The sequence below is a fragment of the Ciona intestinalis genome, chromosome 10 (genome assembly GCF_000224145.3).
Source record: "Ciona intestinalis chromosome 10, KH, whole genome shotgun sequence".
NCBI classification, from domain to species: domain Eukaryota; kingdom Metazoa; phylum Chordata; class Ascidiacea; order Phlebobranchia; family Cionidae; genus Ciona; species Ciona intestinalis.
In genome coordinates this window covers 4765859-4786162 of record NC_020175.2, presented here as the reverse complement: position 1 = coordinate 4786162, position 20304 = coordinate 4765859, and the positions used below count along the sequence as shown (strand labels likewise).

The 20304-nt window shown below is 33.0% G+C and overlaps 1 protein-coding gene across 2 annotated transcripts; it reads right to left on the bottom strand.

Moving 5' to 3' along the window:
- Positions 1–87: 87 nt before the first annotated feature.
- LOC100179760 (mediator of RNA polymerase II transcription subunit 13-like) lies at positions 88–18365 on the bottom strand. 2 transcript variants are annotated; one of them, XM_009861776.3, is made up of 35 exons: positions 18121–18365; positions 17153–17314; positions 16072–16156; positions 15040–15124; positions 14572–14652; positions 13598–13740; positions 13082–13218; positions 12142–12211; positions 11588–11713; positions 11102–11269; positions 10471–10606; positions 10043–10111; positions 9518–9947; positions 9094–9248; positions 8847–8959; positions 8321–8517; positions 7817–7898; positions 7439–7515; positions 6984–7122; positions 6567–6901; positions 5851–6350; positions 5514–5644; positions 5289–5333; positions 4922–5056; positions 4487–4603; positions 4197–4367; positions 3629–3840; positions 3214–3346; positions 2845–2928; positions 2356–2518; positions 1867–2044; positions 1483–1680; positions 996–1207; positions 649–806; positions 88–314 (listed from the first exon to the last, which is right to left on the bottom strand). In XM_009861776.3, exons 1-35 carry the CDS (start codon positions 18187–18189, stop codon positions 103–105), a joined length of 5508 nt encoding a protein of 1835 aa, XP_009860078.1. In that variant the 5' UTR covers positions 18190–18365; the 3' UTR covers positions 88–102. The 2 variants fall into 2 exon arrangements, 1 of the variants encoding a protein (XP_009860078.1); XR_003396265.1 differs by having other exon boundaries at positions 152–314; positions 649–811; positions 1002–1207.
- Positions 18366–20304: the final 1939 nt, after the last annotated feature.

Sequence of the window (20304 nt, the reverse complement as noted above, 5' to 3'; positions counted from 1 at the left end):
CAGTATGTATATATTTTTATAAAGGAATTGAATGCATGTATTTTTATGCGACCTGTAAGGTTTTCAACATAAACATAAAACTACCAACATAAAATATCATCCTCAAAATATCCCCATAAAAATAGCATAATACCACCATAAATATATCATAATATCACCTGGCATTATCATGAGCGCACCATCAGGTTCGAGTGAAGTGAGACAAGCACTTATAATGAAACCACTTTCACTCTTCTGTTGTAACTTACATTGTTTGCATGAAAGCCTTCGAGTGCATGATAATAGACTACGACGGTGAAGGTGCTTTCCCCAATCTGAGAATGTTTAAGTACATTATTTGAATAAATAATTTGGTTTATTAAAAAAAAACTGTTGCTTGTCGAAACTGTGTTATACGTGGTAACTTGTAAGTGAGCAAGAGGGGAATAAAATAGAACACCTGTGTTATACCGACTGTCATTGCCCCCACACGAGGATAAATAAAATAAATTTATTCATACTGATACCTTAAAAGTAATCTGTGTGTTTGGGTAACGGGGCAAATCTGCCCTAAATCGTAGGCCCTCCAACAAGTACTTCACTCATAATATAGAATAGACTACAGCAGACTCAATAGAATGCCTAAAAAGCCAATAAAACCACACAGACCTCGTATCTCTCCATGACTTAATCTTCCCAACCTTCCCACTACAATCCTCCACGTTGTGGTTGAATATCTCGATACCGTGGTCACACAAAACTTCCACAACTTTTCTATCGCTTCGCTCCGCACTGACACCCGGTGTTTCCGTGAAACCGACAACCGTCTGGAAAAATTGCACAAAAAAAAACGCTGAATCAAAAAATATGAATATTTTTTTATAAACACATATTAATTTTTTCGTGGTTATGCCATACCTTTTTCATAAAAAAGGGGCAGTCTATAGCCCCTAGGCCTGTTTGAATACGCATATGTTGTAAATAGTAACATTTAACGAATAAGAATATTGTCAAACCTGGGAGGAACATCAATATTGATGCAGCAAGTCTCCAACAGCTCCCCACACTGGTCAGTGGCTGATGCAAGGACAAACTTCTGGTCATGTGACACACAGTATGAGACAAACAATATGTTGGGGGGGTTTTCATGTTTGCAGTTTATTTGGTTTCCCTCTCTTGGTACAGAAAGTACATATGGTGGAGTGTATAAACGGGTTTCGTTTAATACCTGTGGTTATAATGATGGTTGTTGTTTATATTTACGTGGTAGGGCAACTGAGAGTTATATGATTCTATGCTATTCGATAGAGGTGAGGTCTTTAAGGACCTGGGATTTAGGACAGATTTTTGGCTCAGTGGTATATGATAATATATTATTGTGCACCATATGAGGTTGCTTTCTATTTTGTTTGTAGCACCGGATCTTCACTTTATTTCTTTACACAAGAACCCAGGAGCACCCGGTCATGGTCAGATTCATGGAATTTATTACAAGTTACTCACATTGTGGTTGTTTTCTTGCAAATAACGTTTATCTGAAGCAGCGGGCCCGAAACCTGTCATGGAGCGAACTTTGACTTCGTGCAAAAGATTTCGGCGACATTGCGCGAACGTGCTGAAGGACAAGGAGCGCACGACGTGCACGAATGATTGTCGGGTGTTGGGGGATGACACGCGCAACACATGCTCAATTGGGACAATCTGTGAAACATAAAATAAATAAAGCGTTTGAAATTCTAAAAAAAAATTGTTAAAAATTGTATTGGGGAAAAATTGTCTGAAATAATAATGAGATTTTGTTCTGTATGGGTGAGGTCCTACAACAAGACAAGAGACCTTGGATGTATTCCAGCAAAAACAGGATGTTTTTTATTATTAATTTCAAACCTGAAATATGATGTGATCACGAATTGGTTTCGGCAGCGATTTCTGTAGAATTCGAAAGCAGTGCCATAATCCACGCGAGGCCGAATTTTTGAATGGATCGAGCAGATAAACCACAATGCTGCAAGCAGTTGATGCGTTGTACGATGGATGGTATACAGGTCGCGTGTCTTTTAAAGCCCTGTAATCAAACAGTGCAAGTTTAGAGCTTGTTATATTAAAACCAGTTGCATCAAACCAGTGTATCCTTTCATCTAAAATTCTAAATTTCAGGCCTACATCAGAATAAAAAAAAGAATAAATCACCCACAAAGTTACATATGTGGTAACTCGAAAGCAAGCATGAGGTGTATAAAACAGAACACCCCTATTATAACTACTATTGTTGCCCGCCACACAAGAATAAATAACTAATTAGAAATGGCACACCACAGTACTAAACAATACAGTCACATTTATACAACAAAGTACATGACCATAATTGTAACCTACACTGCTGTTGGATTGCTTTGCATCTGAGCAGGAGACCTTCCTATATTATTAATACTGTTGGAGATAGGTGCGTTTCTATTCAATGATTGTTGCATTCGATTTCTTCCCTCACGAACATGTAAAGAGTTGATTTCAAGACTTTGTTCGGCTTCTAATAATGGACCTGTGGGCATGAAGAAGTGTGGATTATCATATGTGTGTTGTATGAATGAATGATTGAATGTAACTTATTTACCCTTGCATGGTAGGGCAAAGACAGTATAAAGCTTTTTTCCAAGTTATCACATATGTAACTTATTTATTCTTGCGTGGCAGGGTAATGACATTGGTTGTAAAACTAGTGTTCGGTTTCATACACCGTGTGCCTGCTTTAGAGTTACCACATATGTAATTTTGTGAATAATTATTTTTTAGTTTTTTCTTATAAAAAACTTGCAATTAAATATATAAAATACCTATTTAAACTTAACATAAATAAAAGTAACTTACCAAGACTATGAAGACACTCCCTTGCGTACAACAACAATTTATCAACATTCTCGTTTCCAACCAAATTATCCGACGTTGAATTTACTGGGGGTAAAAATTTCAATCAATTTATTGTTTCTGTTAAAAAAATGCTCCATGCACTTCTTTATATTATAACAATTGTTTTATATTAACTAAACTGTTTGGAGTAAAAACTTTGATTATAACTAAAATCGTATGCATATTTTAACTATGTTTAAATTTGAATTGCTATTTTCCATACTTTTTCTGTCACCCACTTTTTTACATAAACGAATCCAATTTTTAAATATTTTCCCAACCAAACCTGAGTTCTAATAAAACTACGTTCTAACAACAAAATACACTCACATGTTTGTTGTAATTGTTCGAACCAATCATCCAGGGGAAGATGGGAAACTTTGGAAGAATTTTTCCCAATCTTTAAAATTCCTCCATCTTTTAATACTTTGTTGATTGCTTTAAATTTTCCGAGTCTACTCGACTGTTGGGAAAAAATAAAATTTATTTGTTACTTCTAATGCTTTTCTGTTACTTCTGCTACCAGGTATGAGTTTTTGTTTGCCATAAAGGAAGACATTATCGGGGAATGTATTAAATATTTTGTTTTTAAGAATTTACATTAACACACATCGGACACATTGTACAGATTGGACATATCATTAACACTATGTACACATTCTTGACACATAATGCACACAATGTACATAATGAACACATACTGGACACATGCTACACACAAGACACTAAACACACAATTACCCACCTCATACAAAGAAGAAAGTTCTTTGAAGAAGACTTTAGCGGAAGACACAAGATTATCACCATCGGGGCACACCACCACGTACCCCACATCCCGTGGCGAGGAGTAAGGCTCGAAATATAGTTTCTCCCAGTAACGGAGCGACTCGGGTGAAATACATACCCAGTCATGGTTGTAACCGACCACAAATGAAGGAATAGATTGAGGTTCAGCATCTGTGATGATATAATTGTTGTTATACGTGTCATAATATGTGTTTGTTTAGGAAATCTTTACATTAGGGCAGATGTGAAACATACTGCTCAATACTTAATACATATGCTATACATTTTTGTATAGTAGGTTGGGGTAGGACGGGACAACCTTTAGCACATAATATCCAAATATCCAGAACTCGTGGTTTAAACAACTAAGAACGGTCTATGAGAGTCGTGAGGATACAGTTTAATAATTCGTTGAATGTTCTTTGTTTGCTAACATAATGAACAAGAAAATAGAAAGAACAGTTGTTGTATCCTCCCCACCGTACTTATATCAACCAACATACAATAATAATAAACCACCAACTCACTTTTTCCTGCTTCTTTACAAAACTCCCTCCAAGTGAGAGGTCCCTTCACATGCTGTGTGGTTCCGAATGTCCTTGAAGTTCGTTTCCGTTGCACTGCGTCTTGTAGAACAGGTTTGAGCGAAACTAACAAGTGGTAAACGTCAAACCCACCAGCGAACTCATAAACTTCAGCTGGAGAAAAGAAAATCTCGTTATATACATGAAAAAAATAAATTGAATGAATGTAACTTATTTATACTGGCATGGTGACCAGAATTGACCATTACCCCCTAAAATTACAATAAACTCACATCTGGTGTCTTTCCACTGATGTATTGGGTTAATGATGGAATCTGCATCAAGTTTCGTCGGATGTTCCATGGCAAGTAAACTACCACATAATGCAAGCGCACAAGCTTCACATATGTCTGGAATATTATGTTAAATATTATTTTTAAAAAATACAACACCAAAAAACTGTTGTGGTCTTGCTAGGTGCAGTGACCACACCTATTAACTAATTAGTTAAATAAAAACTACACAGCTTATTATTAAAAAAATTATACAACGATTATTTCGTAAAAAAATAACTAACAACTAAAAATTGTTAAAAGGTATTTTCTTTTCTTCAGTGGAATTGAATATGAGATAGTATATATATTTCACCTATACGGCATCACCAGTCATTTATATATCTATATATAATCCTCATTTTTACATTAAAACAAGATCCACATACAACATACCATGTTTAACAACCATATTATCCTCATCAAATGCAGTGAAATTATTTGAATCTAAATCTTTACAAAGTTCCAACGTAGTAAAAGGTGAAGCACTATACTCCATGGCTAACTGAAGCAGTTCTTCAACATTTTCCGCTAAAAAAAAATTGTTAATTTTCTGCAGTTTATTTAGCCAGTTCCTTTTGCTTAATGACATCCTATTTAAGCCTCTTGTTTTGCCAGGGAAAAACTGATTAAATATTATTATTTAACACCTGATAAAGCCCAGACCTAAATAGAACATTAAAATATTGGTGCAAAATATTTTACCATTAGATTTCTATTATACTTAACAGTGTGTATATGTTTTTATAAACTACACAACTACCTTTATCAATCGGTTTTCCCAACGAGTTTCTCTTTGTTTCTCCATCTGAAATAAAAATAATTGTTATAAAAATATATCTAAATAGCCTGTTACTTTTGAATTGTTTATTTAGTAAAACATGGCAAATTAAAAAAGAACGTAACTTTTTGATCTAAATGAGTAAATTAAGAAAATAATATAAGCTAGAAAAAATAGCTAAAATTTTTTAACTTATTTATTTGGTACCTGATGGTAGGTAATTAGATGTTCGACAGCGAGCATGAATGATCTCGTTCTCAAACTTTGCTCCGACCACTTCAAGCTCATCTTCAAGGAAGAGTCCGTTTCCAACGGATGCTGCTCGGTTCCTCACAGCACTAGGGGTGGATGGAAGATCGGTTAATAACGTAAAGGTGCTACCATTGTGGGCGTATGTATCCTTGGGCAAGACTTAAAGGTGATTGTTTCAACCCAGCTGTTAAGTGTCTATACAAACAAGCAAAGCCAAAGTATATTGCATTTGTCACATTAATCAACTAAGTTCCCTACCCCAGGTTTCGGTGCCAAATCAAAGACAACTCACCTGAAACCACAGTTGCAACGAAATTGTGCTTCTTGGTCAGCAAGTGCAGGCAAGCAACCCATTTCAATATCAGCCCCGTTAATATTAGAGTTGCAAACGCACAACGCGCACTGATCGAACGAACGATCACGGAATAAATTCAACACTGAATCGGAGAGTAAAAGGTTCATGAAAATCGCGGCGTTGCCGTGTTGGTCCGTGTACATCCCTTTCGAGGTAAGATGGGAGTTAGGGGTGGCAAATGACGACGCGGGGGACTCTAGGGGGTCAACGCTTCGAATCCCGGACCTGCCAGGGGTCCTCGGTGTGGGTACGGAGAAAGTTACGGGCGAAGGAGTGGGTTGAACGGAGGCCGGGGTCCGCACGGATGAACGACTCGGGGTCCCAGGGGTAAAACTGACACCGGGTGTCGCTGGTGTGACGGGGGCGTTGTTGATGTATTCATTGATCGGCATTGTGGGTAAAATAAACGAAGGATCCGGGGGTAGTTGGACGGGGAGCTGTGATGAAACAGTGGTTATTGTGATGTAATAAAATACATTAGTACATTAGGAGTGTGGGTGTTGGGGTAATGGGCAAACTGATCTAAAATTTTGGGTTATAGGCCAACTCTGGCCTGTATCGCTGAGTGTTGTGTAATGGAGTATATCTTAGGCCTTCTATATCGCCCTGTAGAACCTCACCGATGTAACCATGTCATGTTATATTTCACTCACCTGCCACGCTGGGGTATATGATAATGTAGGTAGAGGTAGTTGAGTGGTAAGGCACTTTATGGGTTGGTACAACGTTGGTGTAGGATGTTGTTTTATCTTGTTACATGCAGAAGTCTGCATCTCATATGAAGTAGGAAGCAACGGTAGTTCATCTTGTAATAATTTATCCGTCTCTAGTTTCTCGCTTGAATAAATCACTTGATGCTCATTGGTTGGTATTATGGGCGTGGTATCGTCCATAGCAACCACTGAGTTAGGAATAGGTATCCGACTTTCAGGGGAGAAGGCTTGGCATTGCTCCATGGAGGGAGGGGTGGGAAACATACGCTGAAGGTCTAAATTCAATGGTTGGTTTGTTAGAAAATAATAATGTATATAAACAAGGCAACTAATTTTTGGAATTGTTAAAATTCTCACCAGTTGCAGCATGTGTAGTTGATGTTTTGATGGAATGATTCATCTTCTTATAATTGCTCTCCTCTCCCTCCTCAGGAGGAGTGGGAGCTCCTCCTTCCTCCTCCTCATCAAACATATGAGTGAGGTCGTCCATGGAGAACTAGGATAAATGTAACTTATTTATCCTTGTTTGTCAGAAAATCGACAATCATTTTTACAAATGTGTTCTGTTTCATACACCTCGCGTCTGCTTAAAAGCTACCACATATTCAACTTTTTTATGCTTGCGTAGCAGGGCAACGACAAGTGTTATAGCACACCTAATGATTAAGGAGGTACAAAACTTATTCAAAAAAGGCATAAACTTTACACATAAATACAGTATAATATAATAAACCATTTAATTAAACAACACATTAAATTTCTAATGAAAATAAAAGTGTAAAAATAAAGAAAATTAAAAGTTAAACACTCACGTCCAAGTCAGAATTGCTCTTTAGTGACTTTGCTGCGATAACATTCGATAAGTTGCTACCTTTGCTTGCATGAATAGCTATAGAAATAACATAACAATATATTGTTAATGTTAATCTGTGAACATTTTCATTTATTTATTGGGTTCTATATGGGTGAGGTCCTTCTCAGAGAATTTAGGCCGGATTTATATCTAAATATAAAAAACACCAACAGTATAACTAAACCTCTAAAACAAAAATTGTTCAATTAAACAAAAATACCAATTTGTGCAATAAAAACATTAAATTTTACAACATACACAAAAAATACTTTCTAAAAACTTTCCATAAACAGTAGTTGAAAAAGAAACATAGCATTTGTAATATTAAAATACATACGTTGTTTATTGCTGGGTGACGTTGTGTTTTGTGTTAATAACGCTTCTAACTGGCTACGACCCGTTAATACTGTATCTTGTTCCTATAAATAATATTAACGATTAAGCAATATAATCTATTTAAACTTGCAACCTATTATGTATTTGCGGTGCAGTGATTAGCAAACTTTATTACTTTTCTGCATCAATGCACTATCGTATGCACATAACAAAAGTTGCAAAATAATCTAAGGGGATTTTTTTTAAACCCAGTTACACTTATAGTTTTAAATAATAGGGAACCTCATTGTGGCCAATTCAATATACTTTGGCTCTACTTGTTTTTATAGATTCGCCACCCAAAGGGTCATACAAACGAAATGTTTGTATATGGATAGATGCTTAAATGTTATCAAAAGGAACTACCAAAGTTTAAAAAAACAAACACTTTTTTAAAAGATAATGCACAAATATGGTAAGTATAAAGACGTAAAAACTTACACACACACACACACACTATACTCACATTACTCATCCCATCTCCATACTCAAACCCAAGTGAGCTTGGCAGTCGATTCAATGGAATAACTTGGTTATGGTTTTTATTGAGAATAATATCCGATAACCCCGCCACACCATTGGTGGTTGTTGCGTCATCTAATTCATCATCAAACGCATACGGATCTTGTACCAACATGCCTGCTAACTCACTTTTAACTGTCCCTGCAAAATTATTCAATGAATAAATATTAGTTTATTTATTCTTGCATGGTGGAAAATGTTTTATACAACCCCTATAATTAGAACTGTCACTAAAAAAAATTTGTATAAAAGGATGTCATTTATTTATCCTCTAGCTTGGCATGGCAACGACAGTCATTACAACAGGGGCTTCATAAATCTCGTGCTCGCTTAAGAGTCACCACACATGTAACTTTGTAAATAATCATAATTAAAGGGTATTTTTTTAGTTTTTTTTAACATATTAGACTTAAAAGTCTAGTTGTTTATTGTAATATCACTTTAAAGAAGGATATATAACTTTAACTTACCAAAAGTAACTTGCTGTGCATTTACATCATGGGGATAGTAAGGGTTCTCTTGCTTGCATGGTAATAAGGATTTCTCATTCGTTTCTTCAACTTTTAATCTTTTCCTTGTTGGACTTAAACAATACAAAAGTTATGTTAAATTTAATTAATTAATGAATGAATGCAACTATTTATAACCTCTGGCTACAAGGCCCTAAACTTTGTGGTATTACAATAACAGGAATAAAATTGAAATAAACATACATACCAGGAATATAACAAAGCTGTTTCAGATAATGAGGTGTTGTTATGTGAGAAGGAATAACCACGGTTGTCCAAGTTATCACATACAAGCATGGGAGGTTTAGGTTTGTGGTCAACCATGGATGTTATGGGTAACTTGTATGTTTTCCAATTCATAACCTGGAAAGTTGGGTGTTAGGACTTGGTAAAAATGTATGTTGAATCAGAAGTTTAAAAATTAGACTGTGCTGTGTTATGTTTTTTAAATTTTAACAAAATCTGGGCTGGCATTGTTAAAATGCAATTACATTCATCAAATACAGGGAACCTCGTTGATTAATGTGGCTAATGCAATATTTTTTAGCTCTGCTTGAGAGCAAAAAGGGATAAAACAAAAAAAGGCAAAAAATAAATATAGTTTTTTAAATATTCAACAAAATATGACTCACTGTTCGTTTAATTTCAACGTCATCAACTTCATAAGTTTGGTTCGTTGAAATTAAATTATTCTGATCTAAATTTGTCCATTGCTCCTGGGGTGGGGGTATAAACGGTTGAGGTGTTTGGTTACGCAACTCGTAATTGGCCTTCGGTTGGTAAAACTTGTCCCCTAAGTTACTTGGGGAGGGTGTGGGTTCAAGTTTCACGGGGCAGAATGTTTGAGGGGTACCCATGAACTCTGTGGGGCCATTTATTAACACAGAAGGCCGCGAGTGAGGGGGTAGTATAATGTTCGACTGAGTTTCGATATTTTGCGCTTCGTTTTCGTGAGTTCTATGGTGAAAAGGGGTGTTTGGACGAGATCGTTGCTGTCGATCTAACTTTGCGCTGTGTCTTCCATCTAAGGGTAAGTATGGACGAGAGGGAAGTTGTCGACATCTGGAAGAATAAAGTTGGACATCAATATCTTATGATATATATATATATATATATATGTATAGGTTTTGTTCTAAACTTTACATCGCATACATCACCTTATATCTTTAAAAGAATCAGTAAATTCCCATTTTGTTTCATTAATATCTTCACTTGAATTGAAATTGCTGAAACAATAAAAACATTAAATATACCCATCATACACTTAACATAAAAAATATATATATATTTCCAAACAAGGAAATTTTAATTTAAGAATAAATATAATGTGGCGTATGCAATATATTTTGGATCTGTTTGTTTGTATATGCACACTACAGCAGGGTTAAGCTATTTAAAAGATAAAACCGGAGTGATATACATATATACATCACCCTTGTTTCAAGACTGGGTAAAATGTCATGCTCGGGCACCCCATAACTTTTTACCTATTTTTCTCTTTAAAATTACAGAATAGAATTACCCCACAACAAATGTAATATTATTTTGTTAATGTTTTTTAATGCAAATGTTTATACATATATACCTGTTAAAATTATTTGTCTCTTGGTTGCTTTGCGTTTTGTTGCTACTTAGACAAATTCTTTTAATGATATTTGATGGTAAGGGTTGATTGGGTGGTCGCTGTTGTTGTTGTATATACCCAGGAACAGGTACCACTGCTGTGATGTAATAATCCATTGTTTATTTCAAGACAATAGAGATTGTTGTTGTTTTAGACAGTGGTAATATGAGACTACATGTGTAAGAAGGTAACTGTAGCAGACATCAAACAAATTTTAAATAAACATAGGAAATATTTACAACTGGAATAATGTGAGTAGCCTAGTATTATATCTCTAATCTTCGTTTGTAATTTGTATTTTTTATTTAATTAACAAAAATGAAACAATATTTTAAGCGTTTTTATGAATTAAAGTTTTTTAAACAATTTTCTAGATTGAACTAAATCCTTTTTATTCACCATTTCTAAAGTCAAAAAGTTAGCCACACAAGAATAAAAGTTACATTTATTCATTCAATCATCTACAATGTTACATACACAGTATCTTGTAAGCGGGAACAAGGTGTATGAAACAGAACACACATGTTATAACAACTGCCATTACTCTTCCACACAAGGATAAAAGTTACATTCATTCATTTATTCAACTTACTGTTTTTGTTAGGACTTGGTTTTGCTGAAGCTGGGCTAAATAAACTTGAACCAACGGATTGTGGTCCATGTATCTGGTCACTTATACTTGCCACAGATGGTGGACCAAGGTTTCCTTTGTCATAATTTGTTTCCATCCTCGCTGGTGAACGACCATTAGTTGGTTTAACTGCAACAATAATTGTTGTCATGTTTCGCTCAAAAAAAGTGGTGACAAAGCATAGTGGTGCAGTCAGAAAAAAACTATAACAATTTGAATAAGAGACTGACGATGCCATTCAGGTGAAATATATATTTTTATTATACAATTGGATTGACTTGATTTTTGTCTGTTACGTTTCCGTAGCACCAGATCTTTACTGTATTTCTTCACAAGAATCAGTCAACTAAGATTCGCGGAACTTTTTACAGTTGAAATGAAAAAAATGAAAATTTTAACTAGCTATGTTCATAAAAAAGACCTAATTTATACAGAAAGATAATTTACTTTTGTCGTTAACAGATGATCTCTTCATATTTGATCCTTGGAACGAGTTAAACATGGAAGAGTTTAATCCAGTGTCTTCCACAGGCACGAGGATGTAATGAGATGGATAATTCATTTGAACACCAGCTGTAAAGTGTCAAGAATAAGATAGATTAATATTGATGCAAATTGTATTTTACATTATATTTGTGTTAGAATTTGTAAAATGTGTTTAGAGTAAGTAAGATTGATGAATTGAGTCAAATTTTTAAGGGGGTTATATTATGTTTTTTTTTATGGATTTTTGAATGTATTCTAGAGTTAAAATGCAGCTACATTATCTGTTCACAGATGTGAATATATATATATAATATGTGTTGTTGTGGCAAGTTCAGTATATTTTCGCCTTGCTTGTTTGTATACACATCCAACAGCAGGGTAAAAGCAGTTGCATACTAAAAACTGGGTTGCTGAAACACATTATGTCACACTCACACGTGTAGTAAAAGTCAGGGCAACACCAAATCATGTACTGTAAATAAAATATATTTTAAATTAACTTAATGTGAAAATACCGATAACAACTTCGACAACAGGAGGAACTGGTATATTGTCATCTTCTGTTTCATCATCGCATAAATCGCCCTATAATATATATTGTGATGTCATACTACTTAACATTATAACATGAATTTATATTGTGATGTCATACTACCTGACATTGTAACATGAATACACATTGTGATGTCAAATTACTTAACATTATAACATGAATATATAAATAAATATTGTGATGTCATACTACCAATATAGGCAAATATCTAAATTATGTATAAAATGTGTATTATCTGGTCAGTGGTAATACAGCCCATACATTGGACAATTGGTCACAAATAAGTTTCGTTTTTTATTGTTTCTAAATAAAAATGTTTGTATCAAAACTGACCAGAAAATCCCTGTTTTATTGGTAGAGTCAACAGGGCAAGAACAAAGTATATGGACTTGCATTTGTTACTTGCAATGACAGGAAACTATACAAGTTATTACTTGGTAGTGAATGTACAGCAACAACACAATAACATATGGGTAACTTATTTTCCATTTTTGAACAAAATTATACAGAATAACTGCAGATTACTGTTTATAAGTAATGCTAACATGAAAACACATAGTGTAATCGTAATAATATGAAGCATATTTCCATATTATATATATGTGGTGAAACAGACATAACTTACAAGTTCATGAGCTCTTTACACCCATGTTATTATCAGTATAACTAGTGCTATGTACCCACTACCCATTACAATGTGTACACATGGCCGGACTATTTAGTATTCACAGTCACACAAGGTATCATTCATAACCTATTACAAGGCATGCATGCTAACTCTGCATAGCCATGTATGATTGACAGCTTCAAGCTGAAATTTAAGGCCTGTTAAAATCTTACACCACAGTCTGTATATACAATGTGAGGCAGATATTTAGGGGGGAAAGAAACAAAAAACTTACCATGGAAAAGTCATCAGATGTTGACATAGGATAGAAGGGTTTCCATTCTTCCAGAAGTTTCTTAACAGTTGGTTCGTGTGGGTTACGATACGCGGTGCCGGTTAAAGTGGCAGCTAAACCATATGGAGCCAACACAACTGGAAAAAATGATATTATGATGAAAAAAGCTTTTAAATTTTTGGTAAAATTTGCTTGTCTGTTTGCCCCCCCTCCCCCCCTTACAGCAGGGTAAAATTGTTAAAATACAGCTACTCCGCTACACCCATAACTGACAAACATAGGGAACCTCATTGATCATTGATCAACGCAGTAAATGCAAGATGATTTGGCATTTAACCAAAATATCTTCTTTTTCATGCAAAATTCAGGCATAGTTTTAAAACCTTTAGTTTGCAAAATTGCAGTATTAAGTAACAAAAATTTTAATAAATATAAAAAAAACTATATATATACAAACTTATATTACTTTTTATAAACTGTTTATTCGGCGTCAAATAAATGCTAGAAACAAATTACCGGAATTGTTAGTTGATGATGTGACATGTTGGAAATGTTGGTACGTTAGTCGCTCAAGTGGTTGATGTTTTGCTATTTCTATGGTTGTACAGACATAGCTCTCTCCGTGTAAAAAGAAGGAAAACGAAAACGAGAATCTGTCACTGGAGAATAAACAAAAATGTTATATATATATAGTACAAGTAGGGTAAGATGAAGACAGTTAAAATATAGTTTTCCATCTCCAAATAGTTTTTCCTGAAAGCCATTTTTTTATGTCATATGTATACCAGTATTTACTTCTTCAGATACTTTTTGTTTACTACCAAAAAAATATTTCACATCAAAATAGATCCAAAAAATTATCTATATATATATATATATAGTTTAAATATACAGATAACACATGTAAAAATGTTTTTGAACTGGTTGTTATAAAAAAAACAGACTCAATACAAAAATCCGTTTTAATATTTCATAATGTTTAGAATAATAAATGGAACTAAACAGCTAGTCTGTGATTGTATGATAGTTATTTCATAACTTTTATGAAGTCGTGAAATTTTAATGTGAATTTTATAAAGTCTTGAATCTGCAATTAATATTATTTAAAATATCATAAAATGTAAATCAAAAAACTTTAAAACATACATATAAGTAATTTGGAATTTCCCATTATATGGTGTTAAACAAATATGCCAAAAGCTTTTAAACTGAATAAACATTTTACAAACAAAACTGCAAACAATGAATGAAATCTATATTTACTCTCTGGAGTATTTTTACTAAATTGATAATATTTGTTAATGTGTATATTATAAACATATCTTAACAGCAATTGAAAATATTAACAAAAATACTTTGTTTATTATGTAAACATACACAAATGGGCATTGTGCAAAATATGTGTATTATTCTGATGTTTTATTATCATTTACAAATGGACACTGTGCGTTATATGTTGTTTTAACATGTTTATAAAATACAAAACAAACCTTATATCTTCTTCATTGTCTTTGTTCAAAGGCTTAACAAACCAACGACCAATTCGAACAAAATTTTCATTGAGTAGACATCTGTAATGTAACAATATGAGTTAAATAAATCTTGTTTAGATCTTTTATGGTCTCGGCACATTTTTTGACTTTTTGTTCAAAAATCAAATTTTATACAAACTTTTCACATTGTTAATTCTATACTATAGTATATGGGTAAGGTCTTATATTGGGCTTGTCATCGGACCTGAGATTGGGCCAGAGTTGTCCCACCTGGTTGGAGCAACGTTTGATTAGTGTCTTGCAGGGGCACATACGTAATGGTATACTTCAGTTACACAGCGGCACCGGATAAAATTTGTTGGTAATAAACAAAACTTTTACACAATAAAACACAATAGTGTGAAAACTATACAGTTTCACAAACCAATATATATTAATATCAAACTAAATCCTAATACACCATACCTTTCCACAAGGTTATGAATTGCTTTAAAAAGTAAAGTCCGGCACTCATAAGTCAACCCTTCGTCCCAACTACCTCGACCGATGTCTGAAATATGAAGGATGTTAAAACCTTAAACATATTACTGAAGACGGTATTTTGATTCTATTTAGTGTGGGTGAAGCCCCGCAGCATGGCATGCCAGCTGACCCAGGATATAAGCCACAGTTGGCCCAATACCATTAATACAACTGTAAGAGTAGCAAACCGGGGGGGAACAAAAATACAATTAAAATAATAACTAGAATAAAAACTTGAATCTGTATTCTTAACATTTGATGATTTTGATCTAATACCAATATAACATTATTAGTTATTACCAATACAGTGAGAGTAAGTTTACTATAATTATTCATATATTAAATAGTTCATAAATGGTAATTATACAACAGTATTTACTAATATCTAAATTATTCTATTTAACATAAGATTTGTTATAGGGTTTACTGTTGTTTTATACAGATGGGAATTTAAGTCATTATTGCCATGTTACAGCAAGCAATACATAGTCATCACATGATAATGTTAAGAAAACTTGTTGCATGTATTGAACTCTGGGTTGCCATTAATTATTAACGTGGTGTATTCGAAGACTGTTTGTTGTAACATAAGTGTGTATTATGTATTCACAACTATGATATAATATTATCAACAATACGCCTACTATGGTGATGCATGGTTTAAATATAAAACATACATTAGCATATTACACAAGATATATAATGACAGATCTCCTGGTAATTTGTTAATGTGGCAATGGTTTGGTTTTTGATGTAATCTTATTAAAACAAAATAAATTGATTATTATTGTGGCAACGTGCTTATTTATAGCTAGAAAATCTTTTATTAATTATAATATACCAAGCAGAAATAGTTTCTATGCACACTGTAGGACAATATAGGAATTTTGTCTTTACAATATATATATGAAAGCATCAGATTTGTCAGATTATATGCATAAACATTAAGAAACATATTATTGGGAATAAACCAACCATTCAGTCCTCTCTGTTGAGATATTTCATCAATATTAGGCTCCTCACCCCACCAGAATATCCACAACTCCCTCTCTATTCCTTCCTATAAAAACAACAATATATATATTAATACCATTGTATTGTAATGATTATATGGTGCATGGTATTTATTAGGAGAATTTTTGTTATCAGGAGAGTTTTGCATGGGGTTGGATCTTTTTTTATGTAAAATAAGGCATGAAATAATTATACTCCATTCCACCAAACACTGTATTTTTGTTGCGGAAACGATTTAGAAATAGCGTAGAATCTCGTTTTGTGAAAAAAATTCCTGGATACGCCCTTTAGCAACCCCTGGATAGTTAAAATGTAAAAGCAATTTATCTCTAAAATGTATTACAAACCTACTTATAGGTAACACAGTTTATTTTTGCAACTCCTGGAATTTTATAAAATCGAGGCCATTGTATAATTATAAACATGATGACACCAAACTATGATACGGTTGGTTGAGTTTGATTGACAGGTTATGAATCAACCACAATGCTTGAATATTGGTAAACAAATCATGTTGTAATGCTATATATACATAGCCTATACATGATAACTTGATAAACAAGTTTATATTGATTTATCATGAGAAGAACGTTTACCAAAGAAAACTTGAATTAACAACTTTTCTTTTGTCAACTTTACTTCAAACAAACAATTTAAGTCTGTTACAGTTTTGAAATATGATTTCTGTAACTGACCTAAATGTTTAATATAAACAAAGACTAGCTGTCAATAAATTTAAAAGATGTTTGCAACCTCCATAATTAGTGGCTCCAATTTTCAACATGAAAATTTGTTAACTATAAAACTAGGTTTGTATTTTTTAGGACTATTTTATTGATAAATTGGTTTTCCAATTGAAAAATCCCTGCAAAATTCTCATGATACACTAGTAAACATAAAACTTTTATAAACATAAGATACATAAACATCACAGAAAATATCTGTAAATTATATCACAGGAAGTTTATACATACGACAATGGTAACAAAATATTATGGGTTTTACACCAAGATAACATAAAATATTAACAAACATAAGTTACCTGTGGTAGGCCATGCTGCATAGGGGATTTTTTGCTTGATTTTCGCCACACAGCTAAAATATCAAGAGCAAGACATTTTGTGAAGGCAGCAAGTACAGGATCATCTGCAAGACCCGGTGAAATGGAGGAATATCGATGCCATTTGATGCCGCTGAGGTCCGCCTGTGGTATATGGAAGTTAAATGACATATATATTTCACTAGCATAAGCGTCAGATTTATTAAAATTCATGGAAGGCAGAGATAGTTAGACACATCATCCTGTGAAACCAACCAAACTTTTTAGTTTCATTATTAACTGATTAATGCAGTGTAGAAAAATTCCATGGTAGGTAGGCTTATAAAACAATAATTTGCTAAAATAATGCTGGTACTAAGATAAATATGAAAATAATCAACTTAATTCACACTAGTAAAAGCAATTAGCAAGCATTACAAACCAGAAAGGTTTAAAATCAGCGTTAATCATGATTAATGGTCACGTTTGTAATCATACAATGCATGAAGGTTTATATGGTTGCTCGCTTTGGAGTTATAGACAGGAAATTCTCTGTTAAGACGACTGTTTAACTAAACTGTAATATATGCATATGCCGCTCACATCCTATCACTGCTCTACTAATATCTTGGTAGTGTATTGTATATAAGCACTGAAGAATTCATGTTTGGCATAAATATATATATATATATATGTTAAAAAGATTTTTTATCTCTGTCAAGTTGTAACAATATTTAAATATACATTATATTGCCAAATTTTGGGCAAAAAAATATTAAAATATTGCTAAGTAACTCAATAAAAATAATTTTATGTTATATTTCTGACCATCTAAATAAAAATTTAAGGTTCTCTGCTCCTAAAAGATTGCATGGAATAAAAAATTAGAATTAAAGATTAGAATCCATGCATGATGTATATATATCTGGTAGTGTATATAGACAAAAACTTAAACAGTAAATATCACTTACCAATGAAAAGACAGAAGAATGGCAATCATCTAATCTTGCTCCATTTGCGACTGTGCTTGAATTTGCCATTTTGAGGAAACTCAAGTTTTATATCCAGTTAATTCAGTTGTTTAAATCCAGAGAAACCATGGCTCTGTCTTTTGCAAACTTGTCTCGCAAATATAATGAGAGCAGCAGGTAAAGTCTGCTCAATCTAAACAACCTGGCATTATATCATTCTGCAAAACATATAGAACGAATTAGTTGACTACACTTTGTATACACACTGGCACTGTACTGATTGTAGAAAAAGTTAATATTTAAAAGCTTTTCCCAAAAATAGTTTTTTAGCGCATTTTTTGCATTTTGAAAACAAATCTGTGCAAAGGTTAATAATAGTCTAAATAAAAAAAATATATTAAAAATCATTTTAAAACCTAATTTTCCAAACAAACTGTTAGTTTTGAGATCGAAATCTAACTTTTTGGTAAAATAGGTCCACTTTTACTACAATTAATGTAAACTGAAATATTCTGTTAAGGTGAGATACTATTTGTTTGCCATGTTATATCTTTCTTCAACAGGTACTTAATTTAATTTATTTAAAAAGTCACAAATAGAAAAATCATCACAAATAGGAAAAATCATACAGCTCGCATGTATTTTCCAACTCAAAATTTAAGGCAAGCAACCTTGCTCTAATATGACTAGATAATATTTAAACACAGCATTAAATATAAGTGCATGCAACAACATGCATTGCAGCATGGTTCAGTTATTTTAAGATTCATAATAAAAAAAATTAGCTTGTGAACTAAATGGTTGAACTTGAATTATTTGCAACATATATATTGCGCAACAAAATATGTTTCGCAACTAAATATACAATTCTTTCGCAATAATTTATTAACTAAATCAAACCATGAAATAGAACAGGTTATTATTGTGCATACCAATTTATTGTACAAATGTACCAACTAACCAATTTTAGTTTAAGCAAGTAAGACTACAAATAATACAAATTAGCAAACACAAAATATATGGTGTCAATTTAGTTACTGGGATACAACATATTTGCATAGTCACGAACATATTTAGGAGTTTACAGCAAATTTTAAACAGTTAGGTTTTAGACTAGTCCAAAGGTTTAGACTTAAATATCTAATTCAATATGTGTTATATTACACAACATTTCTTTATGTTTTAAATAATTTTCTGTCTTATTGATTAACCTAGTTTCACTAGTTAACATTAAACTTGACACAATTTAATTTTATTTATGTACAAACCAAAAAAATACACTTATATTTAAGCATTTTTTTATTTTCTTTCTGGCACAATTCTGTCTAAATTTAAATTACAAAAACTGTTATTGATTTAGGTAAACATCATTAAACTTAAACAAATATGTCTGTCTTGCTTTAATCTAATGTAAAATTAACAAAACTATCTTTAAAACAATAACTAATTAAACGCTCGCTAACACCTATATTATACAACCCATAATGCATATATACGCGTGTATAATGCAGTTTGAAAATCAAACACTTAACGATGTCTGTGATTTTGAAGTAGATAATGCAGAACGTTCGCCGTTGGCTTTCTGTACTTTCTATCTTTCAACTGAACTGAAAAGTGAGGGTTAAATTATTAGAAAAACAAGGGCTTTGTATTATAACCTTGTCGATAATGTAAATATTGAAGTGTATAGTAATAAACTGTCGCAGCAATATCATGGCGACAGCTGCACCGGGGTCTGTAAGAAGTATTTTTCGATTGGCGGAAATATTCACGTGACTTGATGAGAGAAAACAAGTTCATTCAGTTCGCACGAAAATTGTCAAATTGTGTCATGTTTACCGTGATTGATTGATCTATCAGTTACATATGCGGCAAAACTATGGCTAAATAGGGTTCAATTTAAGCAATTAATACGATGCGAGGTGAAAATGAGTTTTAACGTTTAATAAAAACACACCCAGTCAAGATTTTACTGAAACAGCGACCTCAAGCGAGGAGAATTTAAACCTGCACGATTTCTTGGAAATTTAGGCGCAAATTATCAATAAAACTACATCAGCACGACTAAAGTAAAAGTATAATCACTATTTAAAGTTGCTTGTTTAAATAATAAATTATGATTTTTTTCTAAGGGCACAGAAAACCTTTTTCTTTGAAGTTTAGCGACATCTTGCGTAAATGGTA

What these genes read in the sequence shown, in the direction of transcription:
- LOC100179760 (XM_009861776.3), bottom strand. Translation starts at nt 18,189, where the DNA reads ATGGCAAATTCAAGCACAGTCGCAAATGGAGCAAGATTAGATGATTGC. An exon ending in ATTCATAACCTTGTGGAAAG is followed by an intron (nt 14,653 to 15,039) that starts GTATGGTGTATT and finishes GTTACATTACAG; the next exon opens with ATGTCTACTCAATGAAAATT. An exon ending in ACCAAGTCCTAACAAAAACA is followed by an intron (nt 10,607 to 11,101) that starts GTAAGTTGAATA and finishes ATTACATCACAG; the next exon opens with CAGTGGTACCTGTTCCTGGG.